We start from the raw sequence: 18,985 nt of genomic DNA, 5'->3' as shown, positions 1-18,985 counted from the left end.
AGAGAGCGCGATTTGGCCGCAGAAATGATAATTACATGTAGGATGAACATGAGTGAGAGTCGCAAGTATTCTGCCTTTAGCATGACGTCGCTAAAAGATAAAAACAGGTACAGAGACAGGGCGAAGGGTCGGATAAGCCTTATTAACTGTCTGGTGGAGTGGGAGGACAGGGAGTCTCTTAAGAGTTAATTACAATGCGAAGAACGAACGTCGGAATAAAGGAAAATGCCACGCGAAACGTCGTAAAAAACGCGTAATCTGAAAAAGCGTAATAATAAAGATTGCGAAGCAACGTTATTACGGTTATTTCGAAATTACAGTCAGGATCCACATTAACCCTCAACTCCTGTATTAAAGTCAAATTCTAGTAATTACGATAACGGAGCTGTCGTGACACTTGCGACTTGTTGTATCTTCATTACATCCGCAGTTTGCCGATTAGAAAAGACAAAAGCAATCGTAACGCGTAAATCGTGCCAACGCGCATCGCGCGAGAGAATCGTGCGCTTTTCCTGGCAAATTTACTGCGTATCCGCATCCGCGATGAAATTGAATTTAGTTTCGAAACTCGAGAGAATCGTCGTCGAATCCTCGCGTTCGCGCGTTGGAAAAGCGCAAAGTCGGTGTCGGCGAACTAATGAGATTTCGTGTGAGACGTGAGAAATAATAATACAACGCCGTAACTTATATCGTGCGTAACAAACGAAAATACGCAGGAAACGCAGTTTATTTTCAGGTGTTTAATCGCAGTTGCGACGTAGCGTATCCGTCCTCCGATGCTTCTCTCGTCCGCACTGGCGCGTCCGCGCGCATTCCTCGCGAAATCCGACGACGCACTGTTTGCAAAAATCGCCGCTTGCAATCCGCCGAGCTTTTTCTCCCCGAGCACGTCGCGCACGCAGCGCGTGTTTAATAGCGCTTCCACTAACGACTAACGGGGGGACTCGCGCAAGGCACGGCGAGATTTTCGCGAAAAACGGGCAAGTGCAGGAGAGCAGCAGCGCGATGCAGCGCGGCTCGTCGCGCGGTGCCATCCAGCAAATCGCAGATGGCTGCCGGAGACCCACTGGCCCAGTTCCGCCCAGTTTCGCTTCATCCCCCTGCATCGCTGCACCCTGCTGCATCTTGCGTGACGTCATCGGCCACCCACGCTTGCAGAGGCCACCCCTTCTGCAGCGACTGCGCTTCCCACTCTCGTCGTGAGGCTTTGCCCCTCCATTCTCCGGGGTGGAAAAGAGGTAGGAAGGGAAGACTGCAGCCGCTCGTTCCCCAGATATCCTCCAGTTCCTTCCGATGCGTATTCTTCCTTGGCGCGCTCTCTCCACTTTATTTCCACGCTGACGCGACGGATTTTCGCCCCGCGTAAAATCGTACGCGAGTGCTTAAACTCGAAAAAGAAAAGAAAAAGAGAAGAAAAAGAAAGGAAAAGGGAGAAAGAGAAGAAAGAAAAAGGGATCAACGGCTGTCTCGGAATCGACACGGTTCGTTTTTCCCTTCAGCTTCTCCTCAGCTCCCCTCTTGTCCCCTAACCCCATTTAAAAAGAAACGCTCTCTTGTTTCGAGAAATCACCTATCCCCTGGTTTATATTTCCTCGGCGGGGAAATTACATTTTTACTGCCGCTTTTTATTGCCGGCGCATAAGAAGGATTATGCCGTCCCCGGGACGAAATCGGACGCGCAATCTGTCATACTCGTGTCGCGCTTTCGGTGGTAATTCGTGTGACGCGCATGTGTCCAACTATTCACGCTCATCACGCGAAACTCTCAGCCGAAAGCGCTAAATCGACTCTCGCTTCTTCGGCAAACTTCTCCGAGATGTATCCTGCGTATTACTCGCACAGAGGTTCCTCCGAATTGACACGCGGTCGCGGTCGCGTGTACGCGTGCAACGACAATAGCGATCAATTAGACGACGGTTGCTAGTGATGTGACCATTGATGTTATTATCAGTCCGTGCCGTGACGACCGTCGTCGTGTGGTGACGTTACTTGCAACGTACCTGACCCATCCGCGTTTCGTTGCAATTTGTGAAAACGACTCTCTCTCTCTCTCTCTCTCTCTCTCTCGTCGGACTCCATACTCGCGTCCTTTGATGTCTGTCTCTCTGTTTCCTTTCCTTTCCTCTCCTTTTTCCCCGATTGCAAATGGAGACTTGTTGCGCGTTAGATCATGTTTTAGCGCGCCTACGAGTGCTGTTGACACTGCAAATACGATATCTCGGCTTGCATATTTCTCGATCACGTGAGCCACGAGGCACGACGTTGTGGGCACGGCTGTGTAAATAAAGAGTTGATGCAGATCAAAGATACACACACTATCTGGGATCAAAAGAACGGCGATTACGCCGTGATAAGCCTCGCTTTGCTCCGCGGCTTTTCGTCTTCAGCGTGCGGAGGCGCCACCGTGCAGTCCGCGTTTCTCCGTCTCTCGCGCGGCTCTCGCAGCGGCGAGATGATGTCTCGAGCGCGCGGATCTACTTGATATTAGCTACTAGCTATTAGCGTCAGCGAAAAAAGAAAGAAAAAAACCACACAATAGCTAGCACAAATGTATCCATCGCCGATTGGCGAAGGCTCTCAAGGCGATAACGAGAACAGACCGAACGTCTCTCACGGTCTTCCCACGCGAATCGTTCTATCAAGCGGATGGAAAAAGTTGTGGGAAGGTTCCCTGCACATTCTAATGGGAAAAATATATTCCGATAGATCGTCCACGACCTTGGCCACGACCACACTCGCGTATTTCATTTTTGTTCTTTTCCTGCAGACGATCGCCCTGCGTTCTTCCCACAGTAACTCAAAGACCGACGATGTCCATTGCACCGAGATGACCATTAAACGCACTCTGTCGATTCTCACACGAGTTCGACGTTGCTAAATCGCTCTTTCTTTCTTTCTTCCCCCCCCCCTCCCCCGCGCCCCGCTTCTCTCTCTCTCTCTTTGTGATTCCTTCTTTCTCTCTAGCTCCCGATTCTCCAATTTCCAAAGTCGAGCGTGAATCGCGCGTTTGTAAGTCACGCTCGTGAATGTTCGTAGCGTTTAATATGCTTCGCGTCGTCGTCGCGGCGTGGCGGGTGCATGCGTGCGTGCAAAGGGAGAGGGAGAGGGAGAGGGCGAGGGCGGTCGGTGCGCGCTATGTGCGTGCAACGCGTTGCTCTTAATGAAACTGGCGAGCGCCGCGATAATATACAGGAAGAGCGAAGGTGAGAGAGAGAGAGAGAGAGAGAGAGAGAGAGAGAGAGAGAGAGAGAGAGGAGCGAAAGGCAAAAGGAGAGAAAGAGGGAGAAGGAGGGAGAGGGCGAGCGCGCGATTCGCGCGAGGCAAGGGAGGTGATTTACGATGGGACGTGTGTGTGTGTGTGTGTGTGTGTGTTTTAAGCGTTACGTTGCATACGGCAGCGTGGAATGTGCGCTTTTTATGGTCGAGGAGAATGGCCGAAGTATAAAGGCGCGGGGCATTGAAATTCGGCGCTCCTTTATGCGCGCACGCCACTGGTCGACCGACTGACTGGTTGTGCTCGCTCGGCTGTAGGAACCTCCCGTTCGTCGTGTAGGTACGTCTTTTATAGGCACCAACAGCGCTCATTGCGCATCACCGTAACGCCGCCAGGTCGAACAACAAGGAAAACCGGTAACGCGAGCGAGGCGAGGCGAGATGCGCGTGCAGCGGTGCAAGGACGCGCGCGCGCGCGGAACCGGGCAAAGTGCAGGACTCCGTTGCATAGGGCCGAACTGTGAAAGGCACGGGGGTAACGTTCCCAGGAAATGATTGCGCCGAAGGCCTGCCGGAGCCTGTTTCCGAGTGACCGATCTCGCGACTTCAATTACATCATCGGGATGAATAATTCGCGAGCGGCCCGCTCAAGAACGAGTCGCGGCAGGTCAATGCACGCCGGACGCGCGCTCCACGCCTGCAAGTAGCTCCTCGAATAACTCGACTGACATTCGGTCAAATGTGACAGCGTTAGGTCGAGGTCACTTTTTCCGAAGTTCAAGTACAACGAGTTGCACGGGCTAGAACGCGGAACCTCAGGCGCGCCCTTCTTTGCTCTCTCTCTCTCTCTCTCTCTCTCTCTCTCTCTCTCTCTCTCTCTCTCTCTACCCGAGAACTCGATCAACACCCTCCCCAGATGGAGACGTGCTAGAAATAATTGACGCGATTCAGCGTCAATGATTTCAAGTGTAACGCTAACGCTTTCACGGCAAGTAACGCTTTTACAAGCACCTCGGGACGAATTTCGGCCGCTTCAACTTCCCTCCGCGCTGATGACGCACCGCCGCTCGCAGACGCGCGAGATCGGCGCCGCGGCCCGGTCGTGCGAAACACCGTACCAACGTGTCTCGTCTTCCTCGAACAATCAAGCAGGGCAACGTCGGCGGCGGCAGCGGGAGCAGTGCGGAATCGCCACGGGCTGGAGTTACAAGCGCCGGGCGCAGGGTGTGTGTGTGTGTGTGTGTGTGTGTCACTGGGTCACTATATTTCACGGCCATGAATGGCTAAGATCCTTTCAGCAAGCCGCGGAGACGCGCCTCGCGTTTGTCTCTCACTCCACGAGCCGGGCTATAAAAGGGGCGGGGCAATTTCGCGAACCCCCATGAGCCAACTTGGAGACATGAGCGTACATCTGCGCCCATGGAGTGGCCGCCGAGAGAGCGGATTATAGAGGGTCGTACATGTCCTCTCGCGCTACTCCGCGTATCCGATTCCACTCGTCCGTGCGTGGAACAGAGCGCGTGCACATTCACGCAGCGTAAGCTGCGTCTCCTCCCTTCCGCGTCCCCGGCGAAGATCCGCTCCTCGCAGATGGTGTGCCATAGGTGCATCTCGCCGGCGCAGTATCGATTCGGCAGGACTCGTATAGGCGACTGTATCGACGACGCGTGGACGCTCCGCCGCCTCGCGATTGTGTACGTTCGCGCGAGGGGGTGCCGGAAATAATCTATTATTTATGGCTCCTCTCTCTCTCGCTCTCAGCTGAGAGTAAAAGACCCGCTCGTCGCGCCGTCGCGAGCGACGCGCCAAAAGTCGAGGACGTTGCTCGCCGATGTGGATTCCTCCGCCAAAGCGGAGAAACACTCGTCCAGACAATGTCCAACGCTGCGCTCGATTTCAGCCCGACTCGTCGGCACGTCTTCGCGAAGATAGCGCGCGTGTAATTCCGCCCGCCTGTGCCGTTGCCGTGTGGTCACGTGGGTCACGTAAGACACGCGGGGATAATTATGCAATTTGCGTGGATGTTGCGCGTACGCATACGGGTGGCAACGGGTGCAAAGTCGAGCCGCGGCGCTTTCGACCGCGTAATAAATATCGTGTTTAATTGCGAGCGGCGGGGACTCTCTCGATGGACTCGCCAAAGTGCGGTCTGACCCACATCAGCTCGCCGCAGATGCGCTCGTCGCATGCGGCCGTCTAATTTAAATTCGTTTAAAGGTCGCAATTTTATTAGCGCGTCGCTTCCCAACGCACGCAGCTTCTGTGAATGCTGTTCAGCGAACCGCGAGCGAGTTTCTTTGTCTCGTCGCCCCGCCGCGCCGCCCGCGGTGCAATTGCACGCGCTCGTGCGTGCGCTTTCGAACAGCCGTGCATTTTTTCGCATCGGGAAACGCGCCCCGGTTTCCGGTGCCGCGACGCGACCGGTTCGCAATTTCGCAATTTACAATTCGCCTGTCTCTCCTCCCTCTTTCTCTTTCCCTTTCTCTCGCTTTCGTTCGTCGAGTTGACACTTTTGACGATCGACGTCAGCCTTTCGCCCTGATATCCTCTGCGGTTTTGCGACACTCTGTCTGTGTAATCAGTCGTCTCTATCGCTCGAGAGAGAATGCTCCCTCTTGTCTGGCTTCCGCTCGCGCGCAACATCGTGTGCCATCAATGGCGTCTTTTTAGTCATCCTCCGTGCTTGTCCCTCTCTGCTCTCGTCGTAAATAATCCGGAATCCCCCCGCTGACGTACACCGATAATTAAATGTCAGGGACCGTCTATTTCGGCCGGAAGTTACGTCACAAGGAGCTACTTGAAGAAGTGGACAGATGCTGCCGCGGCGTGGCGTGTTATTTGCATTAACGAGAACGAAGGCCGATCGCATCTCCGTCGAAACAAAAACGTCGAGACGCACGCATCGGAAATTGTACAGGGCACAGGTGTCAATTCAGCAGCGGAGGGTAACCTTGTTTCCGCCTGTTAGGCGGACCCCTTTCCTCTCTTCTTTCCTCCGGCATAGAAGATGAGAACGCGTTGATTTGAGACGCGAGTCCGGAGGTTGAAAATTGAAAGCGCTCCATGAACTGGGTTGCCCTTCCGCGGTCCCACACAAAGTCCCATAGAGCGAGACTTTGCGGCACTCCATCGAGAGAGATAGATAGAGAGAGATAGAGAGAGAGAGAGAGAGAGAGAGAGAGAGAGAGAGAGGGGGGGGGGAAGGAGAGAGTGAGCGAGAGAGCAGAGGAATAAAGTGGTGGAACTCGAGAACTGCTCCACTTTCAGACAATGGGAGCAGGTAGTCGAAGAGAGAGTATCCTGTCTCTCTCCCGTTCTTCACCGCGTGCCCTTTTCTCTCGCGCTCTTTCGGGCCCGTAAAAAGATGCATCCGTAAAAATAGTTACGGCATAATGGGTGTAACGAGGATGGTGGTTGTTACCGCTATACCGGTTGCGGCCGGTAGGGCGCAATCGTCATAAATTCAACGTGCGAACAATGTGCTACAATGCGCGTTAAATCATCCTCGATCGCACCTAAAAAGGGCGCTGAGTTATTGCGCTGGTCGGCGCGTGAAACGCGCGTCTACGTATTGGTGCATCCCCGGGCATTTGCAAAGAACTATATAAGAATCCCTGTCGAGAGAGAGAGAGAGAGAGAGAGAGAGAGAGAGAGGAAAGGAACGAAGGGAAGCGAGGACGAGGATGCCGGGTAAATTCCTAGGACGCGACTCGTAAACGCGTCGCGTGGCGGAATTGAAACGTCTCGCGGAAAGTACGCTGGCCGCATTAATAATTCGAGCGGACAACATTCCGCCTCGATCACCCTTGTTGACGAAGCAAATTCGCCGGGAATAATACGCCTAGATGAACTTAACGAGGGATTAAATGGGTCTCCTCTCTCTCTCTCTCTCTCTCTCTCTCTCTCTCTCTCTCTCTCTCTCTCTCTCTCAAGACGAGGCACGGTATTGATTTTCTTTTCCTCGCTGCGAACAGCCGCGAATCTAACAAAGGACCATTAAAATCGGCGATTCTTCACCACTCTCGGAAACGTCCTTTTTCCTTCCTTTCCTCTTTTTTTCTCTCTCGATATCTCGATCACAAATCTTCCCCTGCCGTCCAGGCCTATTGTTAACCGGTAATAGAAAAACTTTGCAACTCCCAGGATGCTGCACATTTCTCTTCCATATGTATGTACGCAGCATGCATGAATCACGATGACAGTCAGATTTGCACTCGCACGAACGCGTCCCGAAATGTGTTTCTAATAGTTTATCGCGAGTTTCTCAACTCGCGGATTAAGCAGATCTCGAGCCCGCGTAAGGGGTGCTTTTGCAATTAGCAGAAAGTGTGGAAGCAGAGGCATTTAATAAACAACTTCACTCGCGTCGGCCTTACTAATGACTAGTGTCCGTGATTCTCTCAAATAGCACATTTCAGCACGTTTGAGATTATAACACGCCGTAGTAATAGTTTTATGTCAGCCATGCTTCTCCTGCCAATGCTCGTTCCTGCAACGCGCCGAACGTGTATAAATATTAACGATGAGGCTGAGAACGGCTGCGCCGTCGCGCCGTCGCGCCTTCGCGTTTTCCCCGCGTTGTCCCCGCGAAAATTCCCTTCAAATCGACCGTATGTCTTGCGTATCTTTCGAGATGGCATCTTCGAGGCGAGAAGGTGGAGGAGGTGAAAATATGAATGCCGCTGGCGGAGCGACATCCGACGAGAACAAAAGTGATTTAGCCGTGAACACACACACGCGACCCCGAGGAACGCGGGGGGATGAAGGTGGCTTACTACACGGTGCGCCGACGGGGGCGCGATATTTCGCCGCGTTGAAACTCACCGGGGCCACATTTCTCTTGATTTAGCGAAACAATCCGAGCATCAGAATTTCAGATATGGCGCCTGAGCGTCTCTCACAGCTACAAGCCCCGCGCAAGAGTTCCCACTCCCCATACTCGGGATAACCTGCGAGAGAATCTTTCGCGAATTAGCTCACGAAAGATCCTTTTTCTTCCTTCGCCTATCCCCCCGCCTATCCTTTGTCCTGCCCCGGAGGAAAGATTGCGCGCAGTTTGTTTGGCGAAGGGCCGCGAGCTCTGTCGGGACGCTCTTTGACATTGACGTTCTCATACATGTGCGTTCAATTACCTAGATTACTCGAGTTCCGGTTCAGCGACAACATTCTACGCAAATAAGCCATAAAACAGAGCTCCTCTCCTCTGACACTGAAATGCTTTTCGAAAATTTTCCTCCTATCCCCCGTACACCGACAGAAAAGTATATGATATTTGGAACTATAATGACACAGTAATTAAATTATAGTCCGAAATATCATATTTATTACATTTAGTAAGTACTGCCATAATATCGGTAATAATTACGATACAGGCATATAATATTTTTATAGTATAACCAACCATATAATATTTTTACTAAGAATTATAGTAAGTTAAACTAAAATTATTGTATGAATGCAAATATAAAGTGGTAGGTAAAAGTAACTCTTTTATATAGTCAATATTACCGGAATATTTGCTAAATGATGACAGATGTAACTGTATACGAATATTAAATCTCACTATATTTGTGAATGAGAAATTACCATATATGTGATAAAAGTAACTGAACAATTATTTAAGACAATCATCGACTATATATTTGTGCTTATTCTACTTTCTATTTTGCAGGTTTCCACCAACAATAAAATAAAATATGGTTGACGCCAAAATGAACTATAAAATATAGTGAGATTATAGTTAATTCAACTATATTTCTCCATCAGTGTATATTGTCCTATATTTGTTTGTTGAACGCTGCTGGAGGGATCAGGGATGTTTGGAGTCGTATTAATTTTCTACTTGTCTCACACACGCGCATATTGCGCAATCTGTCTCACTAATATCTTCATCCCAGTCTTCTTTCGACGCGCTACGATTTGTTGAACGAATTGATGTGTTTCGGCGAGCTGTCCCGATTAAGGGCAGATTCGTAATATCGTCGATCGCCGCGTGAGGGATTGCGGACCATTGAGCAGCCGCCTTCCGTGAAAATAATGATCCAATGCCCCCGGGGTCCTTTCGAGGACTGTTCGTCGTGCCATAATTTCAGTACCCTCGATATCTTCTGCTATCTTCGTCGGCCGTCTAGCAGAGGGCCGCGACAGAGAGAGAGAGAGAGAGAGGAAGGAAAAAAGAGGAAGAGAGAGAGAGAGAGAGACGCGCATCTGCGATACAATCCCCTGAATATCCGCTGTCGTGGAAGGACTTTGTTAAGAAGGCGCCCACAGCGCGTTCGACAATGCTTCGCGTTCTCCGCGCCTCTCGAGTGCGAACTTCTCCTTTTATTCGGCGGAACGTCGCATTCGGATGTTTCTGCAAACACCGTTCGGAGCAGCCGTCTCGCGTTTTTCAAGACGCGATGATCGAAGGCTCCTCTCCTAAATTTTTCTCCGGTCCGGTTTTCTCGTCGATCGCGCGCGCAGACGTCGTCTTTGGAACTACGGCCGCTATCAAAGGGGGTGATTTATCACACGCGCGAGTCGATCGGCATGATAGATAGAAGTGCGCTTGATCGAGACGAGGATCTCTCTCCTCGCTGGATTCAGCCGTTTACGTCTAATGGCGTCACCCGAGATTACGATGCACCGGGCCGATAGCCAGAACGATCGGAATGGAATTCCACGAGCTTCAAGCGGCCGGAATCCTCCCCGTTCTCTCTCTCTCTCTCTTTCTCTCTTTTTCTTTTCCTCTCTCTCTCTCTCCCTCTCTCGCCAGGATCTTCATCAAGCTGACGATGTCGAACTCGCGCGTCTGTAAGAAAGTAACTACGGCACGAGCGCGTACGTCGCGTGCTTAGAATTCGCGCCGAGCGCTGTCCGAAGCTCGAGGATGAGCGAGAAAGAGACGAGAGAGAGAGAGAGAGAGAGAGAGGGAGAGATGATTCGAACGTGACGGCGAGCGAGTCTGCGAAATCGATTTGTCTCGACGGCGATATGACCGAGCGCCGATCGAATTCTCTTTCTACCCGACCCCTCCCCCCTCGTGGGTTTTCTCTCTTCCCCGCTGATCGGGAGCAGATTTCGCGAGACCGGCGCGGGCGGCGCACTTCCTCGCAGCTTCGCGACGTCGCGGATTTCCAGCCGCGAGAACTGTGCAATCCCGCGGAATTTGTCGCGCCCTTCTCGGCTGCATGCCTTCGTGAAGTGGATTGACGTTTGACCGCGTGGCGCGTTCCAAATTCTGCGACGTGTCTGCGGATCAAACGTTAATTGCGCACAAACGTATCCTCCGCGTCCTTCGGAGCCGTCCGCACGTGCCGTTTTCTGACGGCGCACTAGAGTCGCTCAAGGTCGCGATAATTCGCAAGGGGAAAGGCAGAAACACAGGATCCTCTCTTGTGTGCACGAGCGACAGCTGGGAAGCAGGCGGTCAGGCATGCGGGGCCCAAGGTCTCTCTCTCCTAAAGGGCCCCTATTACGCGCCGACACGCATACCCACATACGTACACACACACACACACACACACACACGGGCATTTACATACGATCCTGCCGGACAAAGAAGCGAGATGATGCCCCCCGCTCGACCTTCCGGCGAATTCGCACACGTGTACGTATATAGGTCAAACTACGCCGCGGAACTAGTTCGCTCGCCGGCTTTAAATAAAGGAGCGCGCCGCCGCGCGCAGCGGGTCATTATAACTTTTATTTCGTCTTGCGTCTTTTCCGAGCGTGCTGAAAGGAATTCGGAGGAGAAGGAGGAACCGTTTTCGAGGATCCGTCGCACCGAGCGCTACGAAATTGAAAATACACGCCGCCGCCACCGTCACGTGCTTGACCTCGTGCTCGGCGCTGAATGAGCGAACGCGATTCGCGGCGGTTTTACTACCTCCCTCCCTCCCCCTGTGATGTATCACCCTCTTGCGCGTGACAATTAACTCGTGCTAATCAACGATTGCGCTTGGCTGAGACACGCGCGCGCGCGCGCGCGCTCAGGCTAATTTCGGCTTTTGAAAATCCTCGCGGCGGCCACGCAAAGTTCCGACGTAGTCGGTATCGCGCGCGCGAGAAAGAGAGAGAGAGAGAGAGAGAGAGAGAAGCACTAGATCTTTGTTCCTCCTGACAAATGCGAGGATACGCCTGTACGGGGCGGACGCCTAATTTAGCATCCGTGATTTTTGCTCGCGCCCCCACGAGAAATGTTCCGTCGGAGGGTGAAGCGGAGAGAGGAAAGAAAGAGAGAGAGAGAGAGAGAGACTGGTCGATGAATCTATACACACGCGTGTATAAGCTCTTTCCGTATGACGTATAGCTGTGATTACCCTGATGTAGATCCGTCCGTCCATCCTGCCCCGATAACGCATCGGGAATACGTACAGGCCCTTTTCTTCTCTCTCCTCTCCTTCTCTTTCTCCTTCTATCGGCGAACGCATCGATCATCGTTGCGCCCACGATTTTTCATCCGAGTCCCTTTACGAAAAAAGAAAAGGAGAAAAATAAAAAGCCCGTCGAGATTGAAAAGCCATTCCGCCGTCTGGGAATGCGAAACGATGCTTTCCGCTGGGCGCATCAACGCGCGTTGTTATCATCGGAATCCCTTCCGGAGGAGGTGGTCTCGATTACAAATACACAATCAGGGTACATGATTGCGAAGCTAATATCTCACGAGACAGGAAGGTAGAGAAAAAGCCCTGACGAAATTGCGTTTGTGCTCGCGCGAGGGAAAGAACTGTGGCGTCGCCGCGATTACCGCGAGAACACGTGCACGTTTCACCTGACCTGCTATTCTTGAAGAATTAAACTCACCGTTGGGTTTTACTTTGTCAAGGATCGCTCGTGTCGGCGATTTGAAAGAAGCAAAGAGAGAAAATTAAATCACGTGTGACATCGAGCTCTGCGACACGAAAGAAAGTTAGCTAACCGAACAGACAATGTAAATCAAGCTTCAAGCGAGACTTTCGAAGACGACCTCGGCGACAATATATTTATTATACGTAGCATGCAAGATCACCAAGCGATCACGTAACAGACCTTGAAGCGAGGGCGAACGTCGCTCGTTATTCCCGACTTTCCCGAGTCAATCGAAGCGTACGTGAGACGCGCGTTACGTTACTTCACGCGCCGCGATCGTTTCTCCGGCAGCGTCCGGGGGAATCTTTCCAGTGTGTGACCGCCATTTTTCATCTTTATTAGTTTGGAAGAGAAGTGTGCGATCTCGATGCGTTATCTATTCATACAAGTAACCGGGAAACTTGCTCTCTGTTTCAGATTTCCGCCGGAGCTTGTGTGACCGCCGCAGTGAGCGCGGTTCCCGAGGGTGCAGTTTCGCTGGACGCGGATCCGCCGTGCCGGAGGATCCGGCTCGGTTCCAAGGTGGGCTTGCAAACGTTTGCGTACTCCGACGTATCCGTAAGAATGTTGTTCTCGGGATGTTAATCCCGAGTTGAGAGTTGCAACAGCTGTGTGCAGCTTTAATATCGAGCCGCGTATCTAATCGGCGGCGAAATTTTTCCCCTCCAGATCTGCAGCTGCAGCATGGCCGGCCTGGAGTTCTCCAGTCGTATTTCAGTGAGTCCAGAACAAAAATACGTAAAAGTACAGTGAAAATTGTTACAGCGACTCGCTCTATTCAATCGTTGTGCACACCGCATGATATACACACTGGAACGATGAAATATCATCGAGCCCATTACGTCTCTCGCATCGAATCCCGTTGCCACACACGGCTTGCATAACTTCCCGGCTGTGCAACAATGTATTTCCATCTTGCGGATTCTCCTTACAATCTCGCGCGCGACAAAGTGACAAAGTAAGGACGGAGCGGCATCGATCTGCTCCGGAGCGAAATAATGCACCTGGAGCGAAATCCACGGGACGTTACGGCGGACGTCGTTCTTTAGCGCGGGCAATCTTTCGCGGTGATTTAGTCGATCGATTCAATTTTATGGCTGGTCCTTTTTTCCCCGATGTGTCCGCCCGCACGCGCTACGACGGCCGCGGTCGTAGCCGAGCGGGGTGTTGGTACACCGGCGGATCGAAGGGAGACTCGACCATCCGGAAGCACGCGCCGATTCGCCTCAAATCGTCCGTGGCCAGGAATTATTGCCCGAAATTATACGTTTCGCGTGCCGGCTACGTCGATTCAAACGCGCCGTTTTCTGCTACCACGAGAGAGCCCCCCTCCCCCCTGTACGTCCCCCGTACGTCACCCCCGCGCGCCGCTCCTATGACGGCTCTTTCTCCTTCGATCCGCCACCCTCCAAGCCCTCCGATCGAGCACGTGACTCGATAGTCACAGCCAGGCTGGCTCGTGGAAACGCGTGGTGGAAAATTCAAGCGTCCCTCTTTCCCGTCCCATCGCGCTGTTTCTTTCCGTGTTTCGGAGGCTCGCGTTTATCGATACTCCTCTGGACGTTCGTGCAAAGTGCGCGCGTACACGAGGTTCGGTCAAGGAGTAACGAGAATTTTTTATTTTCTCGGAAAGTATTTGTTTAATCTTCAATGTCGATCCCATCTCCTTCAGAGTAGTCCTCCTGTGATATTGTGCCACTTGTGCCAACCTTTAGGTATGCCTAACCTTTAGGTATCAGGTCTTCAGCTGGATCAGCGATTTCGCCTTTGTCTCATCTATTGTTGAAGAACGTTGTCCTTTGAGTTTGGGAAATGGGAAAAAGTCACAGGGGGCCTGTGTCTGGAGAATAAGGTGGTTGCGGCATCGCGACACGGTGTTGTGTTTCGCCAAGGACTTGGTTGGATAAGCAAAGCTCTCCGACTGATCCGACTGATTTCGTCAGACGAAAAAAAATCGCCAAACACACCGAAGTACGTCTTGCTCATTCGCGCTCGCCAGACTTACGAACTACAGCGAACGCAGCTGCCTGAAAATTGACACGTACGTCACTGGTGGTGACCTACCGACGCACGAGGAAAGAATCGACCGAATAGACAATTTCAAAATTCTCCTTACTTTTTGATCAGACCTCCCAAGTCCGGCGAGATGCACGCGTTTTAAAAACCGACCACGATCCCATCCCGCTCGGCTGTCCGAATAAAGCGCGCGCTTGGGATTCACGACTTGATATCGCATTACTGTCATCGGGCCATTCTTGCGCGTTATCTCGGCTTTATATGCATAAGGAAGGAAGGGTAATGCAGCGCGCGGAGATGGGCGCGGCAGCAGATATGAAGGTACACGACTTACGGGACGCTCCCCGGCTGCCAAGATGGAGAGCCATAAGCCGCTCGTTTCCTCGCAAGAAAGATTCGAGGCGAAATCACCGTCAAAGGCGACGCCGCGGAAGCCGTCGGCGTCCCCCGAGATTGATGCCCGTAGGCGAATTTAAAAGTGACAGGGTGAAGGATCGGGGCTACTTTCGAAACATCGAGGTAACATTATAAATGGGCTGAGATACACACATCGCACCGTTACGCCGTAACGGCGAGAATCTCCGAAGGTAGCCGGATAAATGCACGACGCGCGGGGCGTTTGAGATTGAAAGTGTTGGGAGAACGGAAATTTTCATTCGGTTTCGCGCAGCAAGTCCCGAGCCGGGACATTAGCGATGCAAAGTCCGATACGCGACACTCGATCTCTCGCGCGACACGTCGGGATGAGAGATTCTTATTATAAGAAATAACAGGCGATTTAATTAACGTGTGTAACTTTCTCGTGTACGAGCAAATATCACATTATTATTCTTGTTACTGATATTAATACGAAAATTAATTGAACAAACCGTACGTCGATACGAGCGAGATATTTTCGTGTAATTCGACATTTCCCTGAAACGATGATGACGCGACGAAAATAATAACAGCGTTCGCCCAAATGGCTCTTTTCCACGATGTAGGAAAATTGCGCGTAGACCAAAGTCCTCGATCCTCGGAACCTGTAATTACCCGAATGAAATATACCGGAAGGCGCATAGGCGCACAATCCCACGACGAAATTGCCAGGCAGCTGAATTTCGTCGAGCTGCTTGCCGAGAGCGGCGCCGAGCGGCCCGAATCTTCGGTAATCGATGGCACCCCCTTTAATTTCTGCGTTACGCCACGAACCGATGACTCGATCGGCGGGGGGGGGGGGAGGGGGCACGCCGAGCACGATATACGCTGGCAACTCGTAATTACAAGCCATTCGCGTGCCGACAAATTTTTATTTAGTTCTGCCGCGTTAGTAGAACACTCGCGTCCTACACGAACTTTTCGTACGCGCCGCGGCGCGCGTCTCTCGTGACGAGACGCCGTACATTTCGCGCCGTATCTTCGCCTTCGTTTCGCCCCTGTCCCGCTCGATTTCTTTCGCGATTAATCTCCTCGTTCGACCGACCCGCTCCATTAGCTCGAGCGAGATACTTTCCGTTATATCGGCGTTTAACCCGAATTCGCTTTTAATCGTTTCTTCAAACGCGAGCGAGCGCGCCAACGGGACGCCCTCTCCCCCTCTCTCTCTCTCTCTCTCTCTCTCTCTCTCTTGGCTTTTCCCGATTGCTCATTCTCACACACGTGTTCTCGCGATCGTCGCACTGAAAATCACGCGCAGAAAGCGGCCGTTGCGTGCCGCTCGGCTCGATAACTGAAACATTGTAACGCAGGGAGAAAATTGGCCATAAGTATCGATAATGATGTAATGAGCGAGAGCACACAAGGAATATTTCGTGACGCGACGTGTACTTACGCCATTAGCCGTAATGCACCGTGCCTCGCGAATCGCTCCGACCCGGTCCGCGAAGTGTGTTACACATTTACGCGTGCGCGTTTGGCGCACAGCTACGAGAGGCGAGAGAGAGAGAGAGAGAGAGAGAGAGAGAGAGGGAGATGGAGAGGCGTATTGATGGATTCCGCGCACATTCACGCCGGCCAGCGACCGGTCGATTTAGCACTGGCTAAATACAGGGCGACCGTTGGACCGTCCGGTGATTCTCGTCGGAGGGTCCCGGAAGAGAAATCGACGCGATCGCACGGGGTGGCGGTCGAGCGCGGGAAAAAGAGCTCTGCCTCTAAAATCTCTATGCAAATGGGGGCTCGGCCGCTTCAAGCTCGGCGATTTTAGTTTTTGGCGCTGCGGGGCCTATCGCACGCCACCTCCCGCTGACCATGATTGACAGGGTTGTGCGGAACACGCGTGTCGTCCAACCCCGCTGTCAAAGGAGGCAGCGCGCGAGGGGTGGCGAGAGGGCGAGGAAACGCGCGCGCGCGAGAGAGCGAGAGAGGAGAATAAGGAGCGAGAGCGGGAGGACGGCAGTGCCTGCAATGGCGGATCGTCGAGGGTCCTTCAACGTTGCCACCCCAGTCATTACTTCGGCATTAACGGGGGATGATTCTCCTTCCCTCTTTCGCGGATTCACCGGTTCATCGAGTACTCGAGAGAGCCCGCCAGCGAGCGGGGAAAGAGAGAGAGAGAGAGAGAGAGATGCGCAGAAGGGGAGAAGGCGACTCCTCGCCGGGTTGTCCTCGTCTCGGATGTCGTGCAAAGTTAAATCGCCGGATTTACGAGCGCGCTGCGCTGTGCTTCGCCTCGATATTTCGCTTTTTGCATCTCGCGTCTCATAGCTCGCGTCGACGATCGGCCTTTCCCAGCGAGCGAGGCTCTCGCGATAACGTGGAACTCCTGACTCCTCGCAAAGTTTCGCGAATCGCGAGAAAGCGCGCGAAGGAGAAGAATATACGATTGAGATTCTGCCGTGTTGCTCTCGAAGAAGCGGGACTTTTTTTCTCCTTCTCTCATCCCTTTTCCCCGAGTCACACCAAGTTGCTGAAAAATGGCACTTGAAGGGCGCGTCTTTCAGCCGCGCCGACTAACAAAGCGCACGCGATCTCTCTCGGAGATTACAAGGCGTGCGATTAACAGTCCGTCAAATTTAATCCCGCGCGATAAGCCTCCTTCGTTTTTGCCCGCGCATTGTTGTTTCGGCAACGCGACCGTATAGTATAGTAGCAGCTCCGGAAGATTTAACGGCGCATATTGCGCAGCGGATTGCCGCAGCTGCTGCGGTTTCCGGGTCTGATGGCCAGTTGGCCGAGAGAATTGTTGCCAAATTACGTTCTTCCTTCCAGCGAGAGCGCGCACGTGGCAACGCGAATGATTTACATGTAAAACTCACTTCCGCAGGCGTTCCTTCTGACTCGCATTAATTTCGCGAATTTATCAATGACTGCTCCCCGCCACGCCCGCGCCGGCGATATTTGGCAGGTGAATGATGACACCCGAACGACGAGAAGTACTCCTCGTAGCTCTCGGCGCTTCGACAATTCATTCTCCGTCAAGCTCCTCGCATCATATCATTCTGATTCACCGCGAGACATTCTCGTTTCGCAACTGGCATTAAGCACGCTAAAATGATCCAATCCTTCGTCACGTGGCAACCTGCGCGCGTTATGCACTCGTAAGAACGCCGTCAAACGCGTGTCGACGACGGTCCCAATACGTTCGCGGCTCGTTCCCCTTTCACGCGTCTTCTCATTCTCTCTGCGCGAGTGCAACGAAGAGGCCAGCGCGATTAGCGCGAAGAGCAGCGCCGCGAAGACGATGGATTATTGACCGGTGCAATAAAACGACGTTGGATAGAGGCGCGCGAATATATCGCGCAATCGGAGACACCGAACCGACCGAACGGCGGCGCAGGGTCCTTGGACTCCATTCTGGACAAACATTTTCCGCTCCTTCGACGGTAGCCACACGCGGCGGCGGCGCGGTAATGTCTGCAACGACCCGGTGAAAGGCTGCGAAAATGTCAGATCACGGCGAACGTGCTGGTCGCAGCGCTAACTTCCTTGTTTAGCGCGAGATCTGTCGTGGATCAGCCGCGTTTAAACTTAGTTAGAAAACGGCCCGCCGACGCGCTCTCAAACTAACGCCACGAACAGCTACCGAACCGTACGACTGCGTAATTGTCGTCGCGTGAGTATTCCCGGGAGGGAGGGTGGGGGGATATATTCGGCGATTCTTGGAATACACCGAGTAAATGTTGCTATCGCTCTTGATCGGAACACCGCTGGGAACCCGCCCCCCCCCCCCCGCCGCTGCTTGTCAGATACGCCTGGTCCGATCATATCCACCTGATTACGCGAGCATACACGAGCCAATGTGATTCCGCCGACAGTATCGCGGTGGTGGTATCAGCCGATAAGCTACGAAACACAAACTACGAAACTCACGCGACCTGCTGACAATATTATTGCTACGTCCTACGTATAGGCTTGATATGTTAAAGCGCGAAGATCGGAAGATACGAGTGAAAGAGTGGCAGTTTAATATTCCCACTTCTGCCGAAGTATCGATATGAAATCGTACAATCAACTCGTACCGAGTCTGTTTCCCCGCTTAAAGACACGAAACTGGAGTTTCTGTTTTTTTTTTTCGAGCTTGTCGCGATCTCGCGAGACTATTAGGGATGCAACGATCGATAGAATCGATATATCGACATGAATTTTACTGATATTTCCTATTTTTTTGTTACAGTTCTAAGGGCCTATTACGGTTCTGCGATCCAGGATGAAAATGACAAAAGTGAGTGAATTCACTGGAATATATATTATGCACGTAATTGGTCGGCGTCTAGTAAATTCGCTCATTTTCATCATTTTCTCACCTCAATCGTTGAACCGTAACAGATCTCCTGCTCCCGTACGTATGCGGCGGTGATCTCCGGCAAACGACTGCGGATTTATTATATATTCTTTAATAAGAATATATATGACAATAAATTATATGAAGATAAAAATTTTCGAAAGATCTTTCTAAATTTCTCGTGTATACCCTTTATACGTATACATTTTCTTTTTTTTATAT

General features: G+C 52.2%; 1 protein-coding gene across 1 annotated transcript in view; it reads left to right on the top strand.

Annotated features, from left to right (window-relative positions):
- The window catches only part of LOC105181827 (uncharacterized), a 45,239-nt gene extending 26,361 nt beyond the window's left edge, over nt 1-18,878 (top strand). The window contains exons 3-6 of the mRNA XM_025302481.1: nt 12,463-12,567; nt 12,715-12,762; nt 18,656-18,703; nt 18,808-18,878. Of these exons, the coding sequence (XP_025158266.1) occupies nt 12,463-12,567; nt 12,715-12,762; nt 18,656-18,703; nt 18,808-18,878 (272 nt within the window). The remainder of the gene's footprint in view (nt 1-12,462; nt 12,568-12,714; nt 12,763-18,655; nt 18,704-18,807) is intronic.
- Nucleotides 18,879-18,985: the final 107 nt, after the last annotated feature.

The sequence above is a fragment of the Harpegnathos saltator genome, unplaced genomic scaffold (genome assembly GCF_003227715.2).
Source record: "Harpegnathos saltator strain DR-91 unplaced genomic scaffold, Hsal_v8.6 scaffold498, whole genome shotgun sequence".
Lineage (NCBI taxonomy): Eukaryota > Metazoa > Arthropoda > Insecta > Hymenoptera > Formicidae > Harpegnathos > Harpegnathos saltator.
This window is presented reverse-complemented; position numbering and strand designations above follow the sequence as displayed.